The following is a 21853-nucleotide window of genomic DNA, read 5'->3' as shown; positions in this document are numbered from 1 at the left end:
TTTTTTTTTAAACATCTGCGGGGTGTCAGGTTAGATGATATCACTGTGTGGGTGGGGACACTTCACTAAAACAGCATGACATACTCCTGTACCAGTGCTGTAGTTCATGAAAGGCTCGTGTCTGCAAACAAGTTAGGTTTCTGTCTATTCCACGGTTGGGAGACTATCTTGAAAGGTATAGGCTTCTTGGAAATTAAAATACTATTTTCTAAATGAGGTATTGCCTTCACTGTAGTAATTGGAAATAGTGGCTATCTTTTAAAATTATTTTTCAGAAACATTAAATAATATAGGGCATTATCTAATGAGCCAAATACAGTTTGTTCTAGAAATGTACAAAGTTTTCATTCATAATGGAATTGTAATTATTTCAGTTAATACCTACATTTGAGTTAGACTGTCAATCACATTACATTTTCCCTGATTATAAATATTAGATTTCTAAATAGTTTTGGGGGACACCACCTTGATTCAAATGCATTTCATGTAGCCTCAGGCATGCTCTTGGTCCTCATGGGTCCCAGATGCCACCCTCTTCTTTCATGTTTTCCTGGGCGCTTAATTCTAAATGCAAATTGCTTGTATATTTTTTTTCTAATCCCAGTTAAGTGCTCTGAAGGAGTCAATAAATAAATTTATTCCAAATATCTTCACAATACCAACATAATGTAAAACAATTTTGCTGTACATACTTCATAGTTCTGTAGCCTGAGTCTCTGAAATATTTTACAAGTAAGGTATATTATAAATCATGTTTATTTGGAATGCTGCATACTAAAAATAAAAATATTTTGGTGTTCATTTTAATTTTCACTTTTAGTCTTGTTCATTTCTTGGGATAAGGTAGTTGATAGGTAGAGCTTTGTCATGCTCTGGGAGGTGTCAGGCAGTCATCTGTAAGTATGGGAAGCCTAGAGATATTCTGTAGATCTCTTAAATTAAAATTTGTGTACCAAGGCATGTCTACACAGATTTTTTTTTTTAAATTCTTCTAGCAACTTCTGCATGCAGACAGCGCTGACTACGCTACTGACCTACTGCGACCTCAGACAATGTTTCACTTTTTAGTGCCTCTTCCCCCTCCCACCCATTCTGTCTTACCTGTTTGTATTTTTAGTTTTCAAAAAGAGATTAGTTGATTTTAGTCGGAAGTTATGGGTTAGGTTAGATTGAAAAGTGAAATTCTGCGGTATGTGTCGGGCAGCCGGGCAACTTGGCTTGTCAGGAGGCATCCATCTAACCTTGAAATCCCCAGGTAGGCTGCACGGGGCAGGACGGTGCTCACTTAGTGTATTGCATAGCACAGTCTGCCTTTCCAAGAGCTGCAGAGGTACACATCATAGACTGCCATCCCACAGGGTATCCTGCTAGCCCATAGTACTGCTTTTGTAACATGAGTTTGGTGGAGGAAAAAAATGTCCTGACCACACTGGAAATCATGCTAGAATAATTGTAGTTAAAGCAGTTGTTAAATATTGCTATTGCTTCAGCTGTGATGCAGCCAGAACCTAGAGGAAATTTAACAGTTAAAATCAGACTGTTTAAAGAAGTTACATGGCTTTGTGGATACCATTCATTAGTTTCTTTTTTAATGTGCACTACACGGCACTGATTAACGACTTGCAGTAGATGTGTGCAGTTTTTTTCCAGCAGTTTCATATAGCAGATTAAAAACTTAGAGAAGAGCTGCAGGAGCTTAACTGACATACAGTTCAAAACACTTTGTGTGTGACTTGCTGTAAAGTTTGGTACTATATATCTGAAGCTTGGAGATGAATGTTTCCAGTATCGATTCAGTTAAATCTAGCAATGGGTGTAATGTAATTGTAAAGAACATGTATCGAATAATTTAAAAAGCAGGTGCCTTCCTTAGAACAGAGCAGTTGAAATCATAAATTTTTTCCATTTATCCTTACTTTATGGGTTGTTATTACTAAATTCTCTGTCAGCATAAGCAAATGAAACGTCCAGGAACAGTCAAGTATCAGTGCTGTGCAGCTAGGTATGAAAAATGTTAATCTCTTTGGATCACCAAACTCTGTTTGTTATTTTTGAAGAAGGTTTTTATTGAAAAGTAATCAGGCAAAAAAAGTTTTCAGACTGATTGACTGTTACTGGCATAATTCACCAAACAAAACAATAAATTGTAAAAATATTGCATACAATTGGATGGGTTTAAAATTTGAAATTTCAGACTCCCAGGCATCAATTTTCCTAGCTCTACCAAGTCATGTTCAAGCCTCAAGGCCAACAAATTTAGTGCTCTCTTTTCAGAGGCGCTAAGAAACATTGCTACCACCAGCAGCAGTTGCTTGCCCATGCAAGTACTGGCCCCCTACAGAGGCCAGAATGCTCTCTGTTGTTTCCTAAATTGGTGGCTCTGTGCCTACCCAAGACTCATTTCTGTTTCAGTCCCTCAGAGCTTAGGTTTCTAATAAGCTAATCAACTCAGTCTTGAAACAGGACTGGTAGCTTGGTCAACGTGCAAAGAATCATTCATTCCTCTTTGGTGAATCCTTCTCTTTCTTTGCTTTTCAAAAAAAAAAAAAAAAAAAGGCCAGAATTGAGTGACAGCTGTCAAACTGTAGAACTTCCTGTGGATGGCTTTTCTAACTCCTCCACAGAAGAGCAGCAGCTTTTAGTATTCCTGCCTGATTCTTATTTGACTGTGAACTTGCCTCAGAAATTTTTTTCTTTTGACCCTTCATAGCCTCTCAGTCTGGTGTGGTTTACTGCCAATGAGCAGAGATACCTGCTGACACCACCTGCTTTTTCTAAACAATTATGTGCTTTAATCCTCCCCTCCTCCTTTTTGCACAACTGGCAAGCTGAAAGGCTTGTTCAGTGAGAGGCAGTGGCAAGGTTAGCTTCCCAGTTGTCCATCTCAAGTGAGGTTCCAATCTCACAAGAGTTAAAGTATGTCGAACCCAAGCTGCTTGGGTTAAAATTTCCTGTGCGTTTCACTTGTCCTAGCTGAACTTCAGTTCATTCTTTGAACTCTTGAGTCTGCGGAAGACATAAAAAATGTTTGATGCTCATATCCTCTCTCTCTCTATCAAGTTACTCGAGAAGGACTGGGAAGATTTGAAGACCTGCGTTGGCTTCTGGCACAGAAGCAGCAACCTGAGGAGTTCAGTTTTACCGTGTGTGCAACTTTTGCTCTATTTGTGCGTGCAAGTTTTTGTAACCTCTCTGTGTCTTAAAATTACGCATATGGTATTGCAGTTCCAGCTTTTGCATGCTTATTCAGTCACTTTGGAGGTTTCATAGTAGAACGCTGTCATCTAAGTACTTGGGGGAAACATAGCTCTGAGAACTACATGTGGGACAACTGTTGCACTACGCCATCTGAAGATCTCCTGAATGACTCCTGCACTGGCAAGCTAGAGTTTAGTTTCTGTTACTCCTCAGAACCACAAATCTTTTTCCCTTCTGCTTTTCCCATAGTTCACACGGTCATCCTTGCTACCGCTTTACAGTATTGTTAAAATTGCTTGTAAATGTAGACTTTCTGACAGATTTAATTTGTTAAAAAAAAAGTGATGTAAACTGGAGATTAAATTTAACGGATAATCTTGTTAGATGTTCCACCAGTACAAAGTACAGTGGAGGGCCCAAAATTGGAAGGTTCTATTTTAAAGTTTGTCAGCCATTATGATAGTTGATGGCTGAAACTGTCCTTCATTTTTATGTCTTAAGTCTTCCCATCCATTTTTCTTTAGAGCAGTACTGGAGTTTTGTTAGTGGCAGCTAGAATTCCAGCAAGTCAGAGCCTTCGGTGTTAAGAATAGAGGGGGAGTGGAATGCATTTATGCTGTAACAGAATAATAACGTTTTCCTGGGAGAAATTGCAAGGGTTTGTTGAGACTTTCTTTAACACATTCTGTCAGAAGCTATGGAAAGGCATTGTATTTGTGCTTCAATATGCTAAATAAGAGGTATTTTAGACTTAAGAATGTTATGTTTCACTTGATTAGCCTAATAGTTGCAACCTACAGTTAATGGTGCATTAGCTTTCAGTGCTGTATAATAGGACTGGCAGCATGGTGTCCCAAAAACTGTAATTGCGTGGGCTGCTGAACAGTGGTAGAGAAAGCTGCACAAAAGTTCTATTCTAGACAGAATTTTTTCATTTTGAAATGAATTTCACAACAAATTCACAGTTGGATGCCAGTGCTTGTATTTCCAGTGAATCATATTCCAGAAAAGTAATACTTTGCTTCAACAAAGCCTGCCACAAACAGTGCAGTGATATAAATCAGAAATTGGATATTTTTTAATTGTAATTTTTTAAAATATAGTGCCGTTATTAACTACGCCTGCAGGTCCTGACATTCAGATATGTTTGGCTTTGTCTCCACATGCAAAAATGAAAATCCTTCACAAATAAGAAAAAAAGAAGGGCTGGGGGTAAATACCCTTTTTGCTTATGCTCTATTCATGATAGGAAACTGATTCCCTGACAGCAACGTTTGTCACAACACCGCATATTTAATAGCATAGTCAGAGCAAGCCTGTTTACACAGTTACCTTTAATTTCCAGCTTAAGTTTACCAATGGTCAGTTCATTTATACCTTTCTTTCTTGTGCCAGTGTTGTTCTTCAGCTTAGCTAGCTCTCCCTTCTCTCCCTGTCTGGTTCCACTTACTGGCATTTTTGGAGTGCAATTGCATTTTCTTTCCATCTTTGGTTTGTTTAGCTTACCAAGACAAGGTCTTTTAGACTATTAGATGCTGCAATTAAGGCAACTACAGTTTCATATACACAGACTGTCTCTAAACTGCATAGCTTTGCACAGTTTGTGCTGAATTATCTGCTCTTAAATTGCAAAACCTGTCTAAGAAACTGAGGAAATACTTGAGCTTGTGCTGAGCCCCCTGATCCTGCAGTCGTAGCAGGACCGGACCTGCTATGAAAGGTCAGGAACACCTAATTAGTGCTACTGGGGTTGCAAGAAATAATCTTCTTTAAACTCTCAGTTCACCCATTTGTCCTTGTACATGGTACCAAGGATGCAAGATAAAATATGTCTGCTTATGCCCTTTCACTGAGGTTTAAATTAACAATTTTATCGTACAGGTGGGATGGGCTAGCAATATGCAATACTAAGCTACTGTCACTTCATTTTTACCATAGGTTCCATCTCAATTCCGTTTAGTCAATTCATTCTGAATTCTTCAGTTAGAAGACATAAATGACCATTTTATATCCTAGCTGTGCACCACCAGACAATGGTATTTAACACGTGGTGCTAACGTTGCTGACATTAGTATTTCATGCTTGTAGAAATTAATGGTACCTGGTTACAGTAACTTAGTGACTGACTCTTTAAGAAATATGTTATGGAAGGTTTCCGCAGACGTAGTTGATAGGCAACTTTTACTAGCACAGTCAAAAGTTGTTTAATTTGGGTGCTCTCAGCAGCAGCAGACAGAATTAGCAGCTCCTATCCTGAGCCAAGTTGCATGAATGCATGAGAAGAGGCATGCTACCTCAGGAGTTTAGGTGGGATGGGTGGGAAATGAGGATTCTTCCTTGGAACCACATCATCCTCTTACACAACCCACCCACTTTGGTCTCTATACATTCCAGCTTTTCACTTGCCTCCTTGATAACACTTTCCCAGCTCAGCCAGCTGCAGGACACACACCTGCCCTCTCTCTTTGACATAGCAGCCCCCTCTCTGTACTTTCATTAGGGCTCCCCAGCTGCACAAGGGTTTGAGTGAGATGCTTCATTAGAGATCAATCAGGTGGGGCGAAGAAATGCTGCTTAGTTCAGGAGGGAAACTTTGATTGACTAATGAATGTGCTCTGGTCGTGCCGAGGTATCCACAGAGAAGGGAGACTGTCAAAGTCTTAATCTTGGGCGGCATTTGTGCAAAAGTAAAAACACACTGTTTCCACATGAAAGATCCTACTGTCACAAGATGAGGCTGGTAGGCAGCCAAAAGCTGAATACCACATGGGTTTGCAGACCAAAATCAACACTTTGCACCCTGAGGTTAACTGCAAACCAGCTCCCAAATTCACCCTGTACCTCTTGATGTGATTTGCATACCACCGTTCGGCACCTGGTCAAGTTGCATTTGCTTGTGGGATGTGATACAAATTTTGTCCTCTGTGATATGAAGCCTGCAGAGGATTTAAACTGGGGCAGAGTGAAGTAGAAGAAGGAAAACAGTAGAGAGGAAAAAGGAAGGGGGTGTTGCATTTCCACATATACCTGTGATCTTTTGGTGTGGTTCAAGTAGTGGCATGTAGCATTCTTACTTTGTTTTGCAGGTTACAGGGGAGGAGAAAAAAAAGTCAGTTTCATAAAATTTCTGGTATTGCTCTATTGCTCCCTCCCTTCCTTCGTTGTTGCAAAAAATCACTAAGGTGACAAGAAATTATAAGCTTGCAACCTAGTATACTATGCTGTTTGACGTGTTGGTTTAGTTTAAATGGAAAGAGTGACTGAGATTTTTCAAGGCAAAGAATAAAGATAGTGAGAAAAGGCATTAGAGATGTTTTGGAATGTGTGGGGAAAGGCTTTTATCTTTTCTTCACCTTTTTCAGTTATTTACATCTCTTCCAGAGTGAAAACAGAACATTCCTTCTAAAAAGGTCTTGATTCTTTTGTGTGTTCAGAAACCAAACTGCTTTTAGCGAGAGCAGTAAAATCTTCTTTGACGCTTGCCTCTCTGCTATGAACTTTTGAAACGGAGACTGTCTTGATTCATGGGCCTGGGTGCAGAGCTCAGCTACATCCTGATTGCACATTGGAACAAGAGTCACTGTTCAACATCTCTCCGTTAGCTTTCGCCCCAGCACCCCCACTTCCCACAGGGGACCCGTGGTGCCCTTCAGAAAGCACCCTCCAATCTAAACTCCAGGCTGCATAATGTTGCACAGTGTAGGTGCAGGCAATGAAAGTGTTCGTACCTCATGCAAGTGGGGTCCCGTCATCCTTTTGTCCTACTCTTATAAAAATGTTTGTCCATAATTGTCTAAGTAAGAAAGAACAAGTGTATCCTTGAAGCGAGATCTTGAGGCGAGTTGTGGGACCAGTGGTTAAAAAAAATGAGCACAACTGAGATGGCAATTGTGAGACACGACTCTATTCTCCCATAGAATAACTCATTTTGTTGATCTCGGGTAACTCCTTTTAAAGCTATTTTTCATAGCAGGATTAAGTTGCTGCATCGGTGTTATCTGAGGAAAGGTGGAGCAAGTAAGATGAACTGATTAAAGGTTCACTTTGTAATTTTTATAACAGCAGCCTTAATCACATTGTGATCTCTAAGCTGTGTGGTCTCACCAGTCTTTGTCCATGATTCTCATCTTTTACTGTTGATTGAATATACCAAAGAGAGTGATGGGGTCATTGCACTTTCTCTGATTCATGCTAGAGTAATTGAAATCAGAAGTCGAGGTCATGTGGATCGGTAAGTGTCTCTCATTACTTTGTGTTGCACTTCCAACATTTATGCATACTTTAATGAGTTAAATGCTTTCTAATTTGCCTTTGCCTACAAAGTGAAGTGCCCAGAAAAGCAAATGGGACAATTTTAGATTTCTGCCTATTTTAGATCTTACACAACTGGAGTCCAGGCCTGGGAAGTTACTCCAGAATTACAGCAGAGTAGGGGACTAAGAGCCTGTCCAAACTAAAGCGTACCCTGCTGGATATCCTTCTGTTTAGAATTTCCTTTTTAGTATAAATTAACAAGCATTTCATATGCTTGGTAAATAAAATGCATATTTGATTTCTCCACCCTCCCCAAGAGGAAATTTCTACTAAGGCATGACATCTCCTATAAACTGCCATGAGTAATATCTTCTGAACCACTTTCAGGGAAACAAGAGTCTTTGCTATTTCTATCTATAATAATAATTTACAGTCAGAGAGGCTGATAAAGTAGTAAGATCTTGAAGACTGTTATACAAAGAAAAACCCTCGTCCTCTCTGTTTCTTTAGAACTTATCGAGCTGTAGTGCATGTTCTGTGCCATGGTATGTGTATTCTAGCAAGACATCCAGAATTTATTTTTTAATAATGCTAGGTTTTTATTAAATTGCAAATTTGGTGAAATTGGATTGCCAGAGAAGAAGAATACTGAAACAGGAACCTGCTGGCTTTTTTAACCTTTTGCTGTAAGGAAATGTGCCTTTCTCCATTTGATTTGAAAAAGGAAATAGACTGGTGGTGCAGCTATGGAACTTTCTCTTTCTGCCTCTGATTGCAAAAGTGCTAGTAAAAGAATGAAAAGAAAAAGTACAGTATTGAACAGTAGAATGTTATTGCTTTGTTGAGACAACGGAATGAAAGTAATTAATTATCTTGTTTGTTTTGTTCCAGGTGTCAGAAACTATTTGAAAGAAGCATTAGTGAATATCATTGCTGTGCATGCAGAGGTGAGAAAAACTTCACATTGTTTCATGCTTACATTCATATGAATAATTTCAGTGTACGTTGCGTGGTAAATCCTGGCTTTCATCACCCCTGAAAATTGTAGCTCTGTTGCAGTGTCTTCATTATAGATGTCGGTGCTTTGGGTTAAGTTTAGCCAACCAAGTATGCAACTGCTAACTTTTTTTAATGGCAGAAGGAGATGAACAGTTCCTGTTTATCCTCAGTAACACTCCATTACACCTTTTTGTTTCCACTGTCTGATGAAGAGGAAAGCCAAAGTCTAAAGCTCAATTGTTCCCTTTTCATGCAGATTAAATATATAGAGAGATGTATAGATAGATATGATGCTAACTTTCTCTGATTAACTTTACTTTCCACAACATATGAAAATGAGCTTGTGCTTCGCTTTGGAAGAAGTGTTCAACATATGCCACTCGAAGTGAAAAGGCAATATATGTCATTCTTGTACATAGGATAAAAAGTGGAAATCTAAAACCAGAAAGTTTTATAGTCTCTGTACAGCATAAATTGTGTTTGAAATACTTAGAGAGGTAATGGCTTATGATAGGGAGTGCATATTAAAACTAAAATATTATTATTAAAATAATATGCTTGCAGAGCTGCAGTTATTTGGCCTTTTGTGATAACATGCAGGAATTTTCTGTAGTCCTTAAAATTACAGCCTCTGTTCTACATATTCCTTCCTTCTAATCATGAAGAGTGTTACCAGATTACTATTGCTCCTGGTATAAGCATTGGTAGTAATATCACTCTTCCTTTTCAAAATACCACAAGTATGGCTGCTCTACCTTTTCCATCTAATTAAAATCTGATGAGATTCACTTGAGGTTTTTGTTTATTTTATTCCCCCTCAAATTACAAGGATTCATATAAATTAAAATATTTTCAGAAACTTTAAATATCACTTGCAATATTTTTGATTCAATTTCAGTATTTACTTGTAGCAGTTTTCACAGAAGCGTTGCTGATTTTACCAAATGCTTCCAAATGAGGGAATAAGCAACACCAAAAATATATACCAACGTGACATTCATTTTTAATGTTGTTTTTCAGTGTAGTAGAAATTAATAAAAATGAAAATGAGAGGCTTTAAAAAATTCAAAGGCATATTTGACTTACTGAGCTAATCCTGTAAACATGCATAGTCGTTAAAATGCTACGGCAGAAAGGTGCCCTGCCTTGCTGACTTCATTGAGACCGATACTGATTTTGGCCCAAATAGTGTTGCCTCATAAATTTCTAGATGTGAAATATTACATAAATATGAAAACATGTGTCAAGATGAAACTCCCATTTCCACTGTTTTCTGGTGAAATTCTGTAAGCTGGGTCAAATTTAAGTTTAGTTAGCAAGGCTGCAGGTTTCTGTAGTTTGAAACAGCAAAAATTAACCATCAGCTGAACAGCAAGCATGGACTGAAGTGGAAAGAAAATTGTTTCTCTACCTTTGAATTCAAATTTAACTGAAATCAAAATAAGGGCTTCTTATTGCAAATTTGTGATGATTCACCATTGCTGAGAATTTTTTTTTCCTGGATTCTGTATAGTAACTTCAAGAGTGCTCGTTGTGGGTACAAATATTCTCTTCTCAGTAGAAGATTTTTGGGTGTGTTCCTGGTATGTTTGTGTTGAATTGCTCAGCAATATTTGCTGCTGAATAAGATGACCCCTTCCCAAATTGTTACTGGTTGTTTTTTTTCTTACCGTACAGCTAAGTATGTCACTTACTTAGCTTTTGTGGGTCAAAACAGTTAAAACAGGTTGCGTGTTTGAATTAGCAATTATAACAGCTGATAGCTGATACATAGGTGGTCAGTGTACTTAGCTTATGGTGCAGACCTGCCTTTTGGAATGGTCAGCTTTATGGGATCCCTGATACATAATTCATTACTTAAATCACTGAAAACTGTGTAGGAATCTTGCATTCTTTTTTCCCCCCCTTAGTTTACTTTTACACATGTGTATGAATATCCTCTGTCAATTACTACATTTCCTTGTCAGACATGAGATCTAAACTTCACATAAAGCGAAGGTATTCTAGCAAAAAATCATTCCACTAAATTTTTTTAGATCACTTTAAAGCAGAAATCTTGGAGGGAAGTGTTTAAAAACTCTATGCAGTTCATTTTGCTTCTTGCTCCACTCCAGTCACATCATCTTCAGTTCCTTGTGTCTTCTCCCCAAGTCCTATGCAGTTTTAATGCAGCTTTATCACCCCTTTAAGTCTTGACACAAGTTTGGTCTGTCTAACCTATAATCTCACTTCCTCCTATATTCCAACCTCTTGGCCTGCATTTTCCCCAATTCTGTGTAGAAAATTCATACCTTTTTTTTTATTATTATTTTTAATTAACCAACAATTTCTCACTTCTTTAAAGCTCCCTTTAAGGAAGATTCGTTTCTTCATGCTTTCCTTCAGGCATAGATCTAATGTTTAATTTTGTGTGACTGTTGTGTTGCAGTTGCTATTCTGAACCTCAAACAGAGGATCCAAGTACCACTTTAAAAAGTTGTACAAATAAGCACTTAAAAAGATGGTCTCGATGCATGGAAAAACCAGTAAGGTGTAATGTTTTTGCAAGGGAACTAATAAATGGCAGTGGTGGAAGAATCTAAATGAAAATCCATTACACCGCCATACTCTCAAACTTTCAAAGGCTTATCTCTGCCACAGAGTGTAAAGACTCTAGCCATTTGACAGTGGTCAAATGTAAAGGATTCTAGAAGAAATAGCAAAATTACACGGGTAAAAAGTGGCTGAATGTGTAATTGGGTCAGTCACACAACCCTGAATTAAAGGTGCTACGTACAAAACAGCAGTCTATGTACAACCACCCGACTACCTGCATCCATCAGCCGAGAGAGCACATATTTTGAAGTCTAGCTGCTTTTAGGCATTGCAAGAAAGTTGTCATTATCACATATGTAGCTAACATTGCTATTAACAGAGGTGATTTGTCAAAGTGCAGGACAAGCATCAAAAGAAATCCTTCCTATTCTAGTTGCTTTGAAATTTTTTTGTCCATTGATAAAAATGAAGTGGTCCTTTCAATCACAATGTTTAATGCTTTTTACTGAAATGTTACTGTAGAAAATATTTCTGTTAATATAGGTGTTGTGCTTATGATTCTTCTTTCATAAAAATCAGGTGTTTACCATTTCCAAAGACTTAGTTCCTCGGGTAATGTCAAGGGTTATAGAAGCAGTCTCTGAAGAACTGAGTCGACTGATGCAGTGTGTTTCATCCTTCAGCAAAAATGGAGCTTTACAGGTACCTGAATACTTTGTACTGTCAAACATCTGAATCTAGAAAACTGAGAATAACAGAGAGAGGTATAATCTGTGTATTTGTTGGATTTATTGTAGCAGTGAAAGCAAGGAGATAAAAAGGAATACTGTACAACCTATTTCAGATTTATGGATGAATACCCTTTGGGATACTGGTTCTTGGGTTTGACTATATTTTAGTGTTGTCTTTGTGTCTGAGTGCATAAAAGGTTACCTGTCTCCTATGAGATAAAAAACATCATAATGGTATCTGTTTCAAATGTTGTTAAATACTGGTTTTAGCCTGTCATCAAAAAACTACTGTAAAAGAAAAAACAATTTTGTGATATTTTGAGATTTTAAAATCTTGAAAATATGATGCAGTATGATCTTGCAAGTCTTTGCAAAACTAGTCACTTGTCTGTTAAACTATTTCTACATTAGCGCTTTGTTGCAGTATGGGTAGAAGAGATACTCTTACACTGCCTGCTTCATTTATGGCTGGACTGGTAATTGTACTTACCATTGGATAAGTTTTAAAGGACTCTAAGAAAAAAATCTTTTTTAAAAAGATCCCTTTGAGTCAGTGATTGCTATGGCTGTAACAAGCAGGAAGAGCAAATTCCCAATTTTTATTGCACATGACAGCATTCTTGCATCATGATGGGAAAATAATTATCCAATTGCAAGCCTTATTTTCTAGTTGCTGGTAGTAATTGTATTGGTCAGAGAATTAATGTAGGAAGATTGCAGCCAAATAAGATTGACTGCCTATTTAAAACCAAATCAATGAATAGCAACAAAGCTACCCGTATATCATTTTTGCTTGACTAGACAAACCATCGTATGAACTTGCTGCCTAAACCCATAATTGAAAGGATTTTCTCTTCCTTCTGTAAATTTGTCACTTGTGGTCATTTTCTGTTCCTCTGAACATAGAAAATCCTGTCTGGCATACAGCAGCAGTGTGAGAGTGATCTGTGCCTGGTCAGACTGATCAAAAAATACCCATTCCCGAAGAGAAGCCTGAATCTGTATTCCCACATCTCATGACCCACAGTTTTGCAGGGTTTGCCTTTCCACCATGTTTATTTAAGCTGTGGTACTTGAGAATGTGACACTTCCCCATGGTACTGCTACCTCCTAAAATGTAGGAGACTCCAGTATCTTACATGTAGGGCTTCAAAAAGTCCAAGGCTGTTCAGCTTGGAGCACCGTACAAAAAGAGGTGAAACATTCTGTGGTGAGAAAAGCATTTCCTGTGAGTATAAAATTGGTGGGTGGCTATGTCGTATTTTGTGCCACTAAGTTCTGGCACTAAAAAAGCGTAAATCTCAGCTGGCTTCCTGCCTAGGGGAGAGATGAGGGGAAGACCTAAAAGCCAAAGCCTTTCATTAGAACTGGAATTAGATGTCTGTTGCATTATAAAAAGTTTTGTTTTGGAAGATTAATGTCATATTAGTTGGGTCTAAATGTAGATCAGTTTCTGTAATGGCTAACTGGATTAAATTTTATCTTAATGATGAAGAAGAATGGAATATGAATTTGGATGAAGTTCACTTCATATTTTTAAATGAAATTACTTAAAGTATTGATCACATGCAGAATATTTCTGTTTCATCTAAAACCTGTGATGATAATGATTGCTTTTCAAACACTAAAGGACGATCTATGGAATTTGTTTATTCTTTGAGTTCATTCTCCACCATAGTTTGCCTAGGTGAAAATCAATACCGAGACACACAGTACAGTGCAGGAGTAGAATCCCCAAACTTGTGTGCCCACAAGGAGACAGACAAGAAGCAGAACACAACCATTCTACTTCCTCATCTGATGGAAAAAAAATAAATTCAACAGGAAAACCAAGAATAAAATGTGTATTGACAGATTTTTGTGCTCTTTTGTTTCATTCCTCCCTGGCCAAGCCATGCTGTGAGAAGTTAAGCTCACTGTATTTAATTTAAAAAAAAAAAAAAAAAAAAAAAAAAGGACAAATTAAGGTAGCATCCTTCTATCTTTCTATCACAGTACAGGAGGAATGGAACAGAATTGAAGATTTATTACTGTTACTGAGAGACAAACCAATGTTTTTAGACTGCTACATAGTGACCGTAGAAACAATTTGACTTGAATCAAAAGTATGAAATTGTTCCTTTTAGCAGTCTCCTGACATAGCAGCGTGGCAACCAAAAATACAGGAAACAAACTGTTAAAAGCAAAGGCTGCTTACAACTGCAGCGTGCAATAATATTTGACTCTAAAAAAGATGAAGCTTTGGGACACTGGTATTCACTGGAAAGGACATTGTGTCATTGTTTCAATATTTGTATTTCTGTCTTTAGGCAAGACTTGAAATCTGTGCATTGAGAGATACCGTGGCTGTATACCTAACACCTGAAAGCAAGTAAGATGTGCTGTAATGTCTGTTTTTTCCATGTAGTGGAATCCTTGGTAAACATGCAAAAGTACATAATGTAAATTAAGGATTAAGAAATTTTGCTTCTAATAGAATATGTGATATACTAGGTAAATATACAAAAAACAGATTACTAGCAAGGTTTTATCAGTTGAAAGAAAATAATTACTGTTTTGTTTGTTTTTACTTGAATTTTTAGACACAAACTAGTATTTGCCACTTAAAAAAAAAAAGTAAAACTTCTTAACAGCAGTACAGCTGCTGAGGAAAATGATGCTAAAACAAGACAAAAGCAGTGTTGCTGAGTTTTATCCAGTTTTTCACAGCAATCTCATAAAGCACATGGCAAAGAACCTGCCAGACACATCAGAGAGGCTACAGAACTGGACACTGGCAGGATCCCCTTATAGGGATATGGAGGATTAGGGCTCTCCACAAGCTTGTACAATACCCTACTCCTTCTCCACACACCTAATCAGGGAAAGTGAATTCAGCTTCACACTGTCTCTTAGAATGAAAGTCTTCAAAAGGCTTTCAGCAATTTATCATTTCTCAGTGAGCTGCAAGACCAAATATACATAGTGTGGGACACACTCACGCATTAGTATAAAGGGACAAAGAAAAGCATTAGCAGCATCAGTGGTTTATGCAGTCAAGGCATGTAAAAACAGACTATGATAGCTGTCAGCAGTTTTGAGTAAAGCTGATTGATTGAAATTTCTAGGTGATTATGTTGGGGATTGGATATGGGCAGGTTCATTCATTATTTTAATTACCTACGCTTCTGCTAGGATTGGCATTACATATTCCCACAGATGGCAATTTGGTCATCTTACCTAATCAACATTTTTAGGAGACATTGCAGGGCTTGAGGGCCTAATGTGTCTTCATAGTGTCACAGATACTGTCCTGTGGTGTCACTGCATTCCGTTTCAAAAGACTTGCTTCCCTATTCTGAGTGTCTGATAGTGATGAAGACCTCTAAGTGAAAACTACTTAGCACTGGCTCAAATTGGATAAAATGGAAATGGTATTGTCTCTAATCAGCATAGGGGCAAAGCACAGTGAACCCTGGGAGCTGGAGCTTCCTAGATGCCTTTTTATTCCTGGACTTGTCACTAGTAGTAGTTGCCATAAGTCACCATATATTAATCTTTTGCTGACAAGATTGTACCTATCTGTGCAGGTCCTGCATCGTTCCCTGCACTTCTGTTCCACATCTGTTGCCCAGAGAGGGGTGGAAACCCCATCTTTGGAGTTACTCAAAACTTGACTGGATAATGCCCCAAGAAACCTCCTCTAACCTCAAAGTTGGCCCTACTTTGAGAGGGGGGTTGGACCTGAAGACCTCCAGAGGTCCCTTCCAACCTAAATTATTCTATGAATCTACACTACCTCAATGCAAACCTACTGTAATTCTCTCTGTAGGCCCCCTTCTGTAGGGGAGAATGCAATGACCTGTCTGCTGAGCACAGAAAGTCAAAATCAATGTTTTATCTGTGCTTCATGCTCTGATTGTCACTTAGTTTGAGGCAGAAGGCAGGCTGGCAACTATCTGTAATTCTTGAAGAGTCCAGGATGTCAAGCGCAGTCTTAAATCAGCTGCTGATTTAACATTTGCTGATGATGTATAGTATACATCACATTAGGAGTGTCAAGAGACCTGCTTGAACCCATGACCACTTTATGTTCAATTAGCGCATGAATGTCAGGTCTCAAGTTAATTTATTGAAATGAGAATGGATAAAATATATCATCTCTCCATGGAATTTATAGAGAGAAACTGTGAATGCTGCAACTTGTACCAGTGGAATATGAGTAGTTTTGTTTTCCTTACAGCTCGAGCTTTAAGCAGGCTTTGGAAGCCTTGCCTCAGCTCTCAAGTGGAACTGACAAAAAGTGAGTATAATGCACCTTCTTGTCTCCTTTCTGGTCTCTGGAGCTATTGCTTTTTACTTTTGTATCAGAACTTTGTTATAGGGTTAATGTTCACCGTATTTGACCCTTCTGAGTTACGGAGCAGAAGCCTCTTTGGACAGAGTTAAGAATAAGCTAAGCCCTTGTTCATCATGGCCTATTAAATTACACAGAAGAGCCGATGGTTGTGTGGCATAACCCTCTTGCCCATCCTAGTCTTATCAGTTCAATGTAGCTTTGTATTTATTTTGTAATTTCAGTCTATTTTAGCCTTCCTTCTTAATCTTAAAGTTTCTGTGAGGTCCGTTGTCTTGTCTTACAGAATTTAGCAGCAATACAAAAACTGGCCAAGGAATGAAGTTCAAGCATTTGCTAGCTGATATATGGGGAACTCTCAAAACTGGCCTGTTTAATTTTAAAAACAAGAAAGAAGGGTCTGTGGTTCTTTCTTAACATCAGGAGGAGTAGTTTTGGGTTCCTCCTTCCCTACCGTAGCAACCTTTGACAACCAAGCTGCTTTGCTGCATCCAGCCTAGTATTGGTAGTCTGTTTTACAGGCATAGCTTAATAAAGAGTAGTAGGTAGGACTAGGATGGATTTGTAATGAGTATATTAGTATAAGTATAGATGTTTAGAACTTGAGATGGGTATTACGGTACTTTCAGGAACTGAACTGCATCAAATCAGTTTGAACTTAACAGTCACAATTTAGAATATTTTGTAGACACATGAAGAGACTGTTTGTGCAGCCCGTGATCTGCAGACTGTGCCTTCTTCAGATGTCCTTTGTCTGTATATTCAAACCTACTCCTCACTAGCCACAAGAAGTCTAAAGATACCTCCTTGCCTTACTTAGCTCTTATGCTTTATTAAAGATAGGAATCAGTTTTGAGTAAGGAGAGTTCTTTCAACTCAGAGTTTCCGAAACACCTGTAGAATTTTTTTTTTCTTCATTTAGTCACAAGCATTTGACCTTCATGGGACAGATGACAATCAAGAACTGCATAATTTTTACATCTGTCTCGGAGTTCTGAGCCCCAGACAGTGCAAAACTTGTTCTGTTTTGCAGGTTGTTACACCACAATTGTCATCATTCCAGGCAACTGATTGTAACCTACATGTATTTGTGTAAAATAACACACATTTGTGCACTGATTTAGAGCTGTTCATTTCTGTTCATTCACAGTCATTACTATGATACTAAATGATGAATGTGGCCATAGTCATCTTCCAGAGGACCTGCTGAGGAAGCAGATACTGATTTTGTGGTTCAAGTTGTTGTTTTGGGGTTTGTTTGGGTGTTTTTAACCGTATAGTTTCTTCTGTTACTGGCTGTTCAATAATCACAGCTTGCCAAAAAGTTGAGGTGATACGTGTCTGCCCTATCTAGCTTGTTTTTGAAATAGAGCAAAAAGTTTGGAGAACACATTCTTCCCTAGAATACGGGGAAAATAAAACACACAGGCAAGACTGTAAAACTCCATAACGCATCTCCACTGTTACAATAAATATCTCCTACAACAGAGCCATCAACACCATTGGTCCTACACCTGTAGTTTGTGGATTATAATAAATATTATCCACGGCACCAAGTACCTTCTTGGCAGCTATGTAGATGTAAATGAACCATTGTTATGCTCCAAAATGAACTCATACTTAGTTTGTTATCTATAAAGGACAAAAACATGTGGTTGCCAGTGAATTAATGTTTCTTCTAGAACAGTCATACCATCTCTGATCTTTCAGCCATGATACTTAAGAGAAATCTACAAAATACCTTCCAAAGACAAGTTGGAGAACTGAAATTAGCAATTCAGCTACACGCAAAAAGCCATAGCCTTGATAAGGGATACTGGGTTTATGGTACGTAGTCTGGCAGTTTCTGGATTTTCCTTACAGAGGTATCTTATGACGCGCTCTACCAGTCCTTTTGCCATTGTGTTTTGCAAATATGTTTCTCAATATGATGATCCTTATCTGGAAGGAAAGCCATATAAAGGGCTATTTTATCATCTTGATAAAATCTCTGTGGCTAAGTCCTCCTCTGGCTACAGATCATCCTGACACACTTGGTATACTTCTAAGTATCTATAATATTCAGATATTTGAATAGATCCAATTTTAGGCCCTTTATTTAAGCAGGCAACGTACCGGAAGTCACAGACAGAATAGCCAAAACTTTTGGTAATTGTTCCCTTTTCCAAATCTGCCAAAGTTGTAACTATTTTCTTTTACAGGTTACTAGAAGAATTACTAAACAAATTTAAAAGCAGCATGCACTTGCAGCTAACCTGTTTTCAAGCCTCTTCAACAGCAATGATGAAAACATAGACAACAACAAGATGCAGGCAACTCAAAAGACAAATGTGCTTAAACATCACCCATTTTTTCTGTACTTCTTCAATTCCTTTGAAGACTGAAGAAAACAAAAGGAATTTCACTGAAAAAGAAATTGAGATACAACTCTCTGAGTAATTGTATGGGGTATCCTGCTGAGTTGAGACTTCTAGTCATAAATACCTTGATAAAATGGTTTTCTGTCTACCGTATTTCATTCTGTGGAGGGGATTAAGCCAATTTCACTTACCTACAGCCAAGAAGAGTGTATGTTCATGAAGAAATATTCATTGGTGTGCTGCAATCTCAGTTTCATTTGTTAAAAATACATTGAAATGTATTTTTAGCAAATGTCACCTTAAATTTGAGTATTACTCATGTTGTTTAGTGTATCAATCTGTTACTTTCTAGATGTAGAGTGATACTGATGTAAGTGACTGGAAGACTCAACTTCTATAAACTATTGAGAAGTATGTAACAAACATTACTACATACAGCTGACTAATCAGTGTTCAGACACAATATGGAGAGGGATACTGCTTCTTTTGCATTTAAAAATTATCACTTTTTTTTTTCTGTTATCATCTACAGTTTTAGTGGTCACAGGTCTGATTTCTTGGGAGGCTCTTACTTTCTTGCTTCTTTTTTAATTAAACATGTTCCTGCCTCTCTTGGACTATTGATGATAACCTTCACATTTGAAATAAGCTCTCCTTTCATTGGCAATTAACAGAAAAGCGCTCCAAGTTTATAAGATTAGTAGAAATTAAAAAAAAAAAAATGTTCAAGTAAAATATTCTTTGGTGTTAAGGAGTAAAATAGTTAATAGCCTCTCGCATAGAAGTAAGGAGGAGCACAGTATGTCATTGGTTTTGCTGCTTCCTTCTTACTCTTCTTGTCTTTTCTTGTTCTTACAGGCTTACTACCACTGTCTTCCTCTTCCTTCTTGTTAGTCAGTCCTCTTTTCACCACCAGTTATTGAATTTGTGTGGAGGGGAATAGGGATTCAGGCGGAAAGAACTATTTTGCTGCCATTAAGATATAGTTACACAAAGATCAAGAACCATCTTCCCAACAGGGAAGATTTGACACTGACTTTCATTTTGGGACTTACGATACAAGATGCAGGAAGCTGTAACGAGAGCAACTAATAGAAAGTGGTCTTGTTCTGGGGGCCTGAGGAGTGGGTTTAATTTTATAACTGAAATCATGACTTGCAAGTAAATCATGCAGTAATAATGTATTCTTTCTGTATTTACAGTCATTTTAAGTGGGACTTTTCTGAAACATTGCACTGAGTTTTCAAACAATTTTTTAATGTCAACTGTTTTCTTTTGCCAGTTCAGTTACATGCTTTAAAAATACAGCGTACAGTTCCTGTAATATGAAATACTGAAGAAACAGCTTGATGCACATGTATTTACTCATTAAAAAAAAATTGTGTGTAAGTAGTAATAGCATGTTGAATGGAAGTTTGAAACTTCAAATATATGTCATTATTGGCTTTCAGGGTGAATCATTAAACACCTGGAGCAATGTTGTTTTGTTAAATGTTGTCCATTCTAAACTGGTCATAGTCTCAGCTGCTGGTATTAACTGAAATAGTCATCCAGTTAGCTCAATCTGTAAAGGATTTTGCTTCAGAATAATAAAATACTAAGAAAGATGGTCATAAGCTCTTCTTGAATTCCTCACTTTCCAAGAAATGTGATTTCTTTATGGATTTTGCCAGTCTACATTTTCTACACTTGTATCAGACATGTTCCTAAGTATTGAAAGCATTTTATCATCTGTACTGAATTAATATATATTCAGGCATCTCTCTATTGTAACACCATTCTCTTACTCCTTTTCTGTTACAACAGCTTGTTGCTTGTCTTTAAAACCTGAAGTCAGATGTTTGTGTTTAGTTGCCTTTCTGAAATAACACTTCAGAACATGTCATTGACAGCAAAAAAGAGAATAATGTGTAAGGGCTCAAAATATTCAACCTGATACGAAATAAATGCTCACAGTCACGTCAGAGCACTGGATTTCAATAAATCCAGTTGGTGGAATTAAGGAAGTTGGTGAGCATCATGCTGCAACAGGATGTACTGGAATCCCTTTGCATGGAAGGAGAGTTGGGACTGCCGAGACTTCATAGCCAACATACACCAGGCTCCAGTTCCTCTGAAAAGAAGATTACAAAAAAACAAGAAGTGGTCAGTGTGGTTTTTGCAAAAGAAAAAAAAAAACCCAAACTGTTCAAAGATGCAATGAGACTTTAAAAAATATTATTGGAAGTGGAAAAAGATGGGGAGACCACACCAAAATACACAATCAGTTAGGGCTTGCAGAGAAAAGAGAGGCAGCAAGGAAATCAAAGTAACAGAAGTGAAAGGCTCTGACATTTAAAGCAAAGGTAAATGCTGAAAACAGTACAACAGAAAATAAAGTGAATTATTACATGAACTTTAAACCTCTAGAAAAATCTAAAATCAATACAGACTGGGAAAAAAAGTTGAGAAATAAATCTCTCCAGGTTTTTATTTCATTTAAGAGAAAAATTTAGGAAGTAATAAGGCTGTAAAATATATCTTGCTAAAAGTAGGTGAAGACTTATAGGAAAATTCCGCCGTAATATGCTGTCTTGAGATATTCAGCCTCTGGAGATGTTGAGGCTTTTGCCTAGTATTGTATTTTGAACATTTATTTTGAATGGTCCTGAGTAGTTCAGGAGGTAGGCAAAGACGTAACAAAAAGCAAATGCTGTATCAATGTAATGGGAGGGACACAGAAAAAATATTTAAATCCCCCAGTAAAATGATGGGGGAAAAAATAGGGAAAAAATCATTACATGCCTGGGTGTTAATGAAATAGATCAAATAAGTAGCATGAAACAATGAAGAAATCCTGCCCCTTCTCACCCACAAAATGTTTGGGTTTTTTTTTTACTTGATATTCTTTAGAAAATGTGTTTATGAAATGTGCTCATAGTGCATCATTGTTGAACACCTTCCTCTAGCTTTTAAAAAGCCACTTAGAGAGTTTAAAAATATAAAAAGAACCATAGTCCTGCTGAGTTTCATGCATGTGCTGAATTTCAAGTGTATGAATAGACATGAGACTACTTGCTCAGATCTCCTTCAGATGTTGTGCACGTGTGCCTGTCTTGAGGATCGCGGACGTTGTATTCCATGGGCTAAACCCCTTGCATCTTCCTCTACTTGCATAAAAAGACTCAGGACCCCAACCAGTTTAATTTCACTGTATGGCAACAGAGAAGGAAATGAGAAATCCACGCTGCGAGTGCTGCAGAGTTATGCTTTGTAGGGACACTTGGCTGCAGCGATAATGTGTGACTGTTGGCTTGTAAAAAGTAGGTGTGGTCTCCCAACCTTTGACAAAGCTATTGCATCTTCCTGAAGAGAGGGTACTTTATGTTGAAGGTGAGATTTTTCTTTTGCTTTCTACCCAGACAGCCTTTTGCCATCCAGAACTAAGAAACGTTTCTGAA

The 21853-nt window shown here is 37.7% G+C and overlaps 1 protein-coding gene across 1 annotated transcript in view; it reads left to right on the top strand.

Moving 5' to 3' along the window:
* The window catches only part of EXOC2 (exocyst complex component 2), a 120512-nt gene extending 100293 nt beyond the window's left edge, over positions 1 to 20219 (top strand). Inside the window, exons 23-27 of the mRNA XM_075493938.1 lie at positions 8344 to 8399; positions 11566 to 11688; positions 14027 to 14088; positions 15940 to 15999; positions 18255 to 20219. Of these exons, the coding sequence (XP_075350053.1) occupies positions 8344 to 8399; positions 11566 to 11688; positions 14027 to 14088; positions 15940 to 15999; positions 18255 to 18348 (395 nt within the window). The 3' untranslated portion in view covers positions 18349 to 20219. The remainder of the gene's footprint in view (positions 1 to 8343; positions 8400 to 11565; positions 11689 to 14026; positions 14089 to 15939; positions 16000 to 18254) is intronic.
* The last annotated feature ends 1634 nt before the right edge of the window (positions 20220 to 21853 follow it).

Source organism: Mycteria americana, chromosome 2 (genome assembly GCF_035582795.1).
Source record: "Mycteria americana isolate JAX WOST 10 ecotype Jacksonville Zoo and Gardens chromosome 2, USCA_MyAme_1.0, whole genome shotgun sequence".
Taxonomy (NCBI): Eukaryota; Metazoa; Chordata; class Aves; order Ciconiiformes; family Ciconiidae; genus Mycteria; species Mycteria americana.
This window is presented reverse-complemented; position numbering and strand designations above follow the sequence as displayed.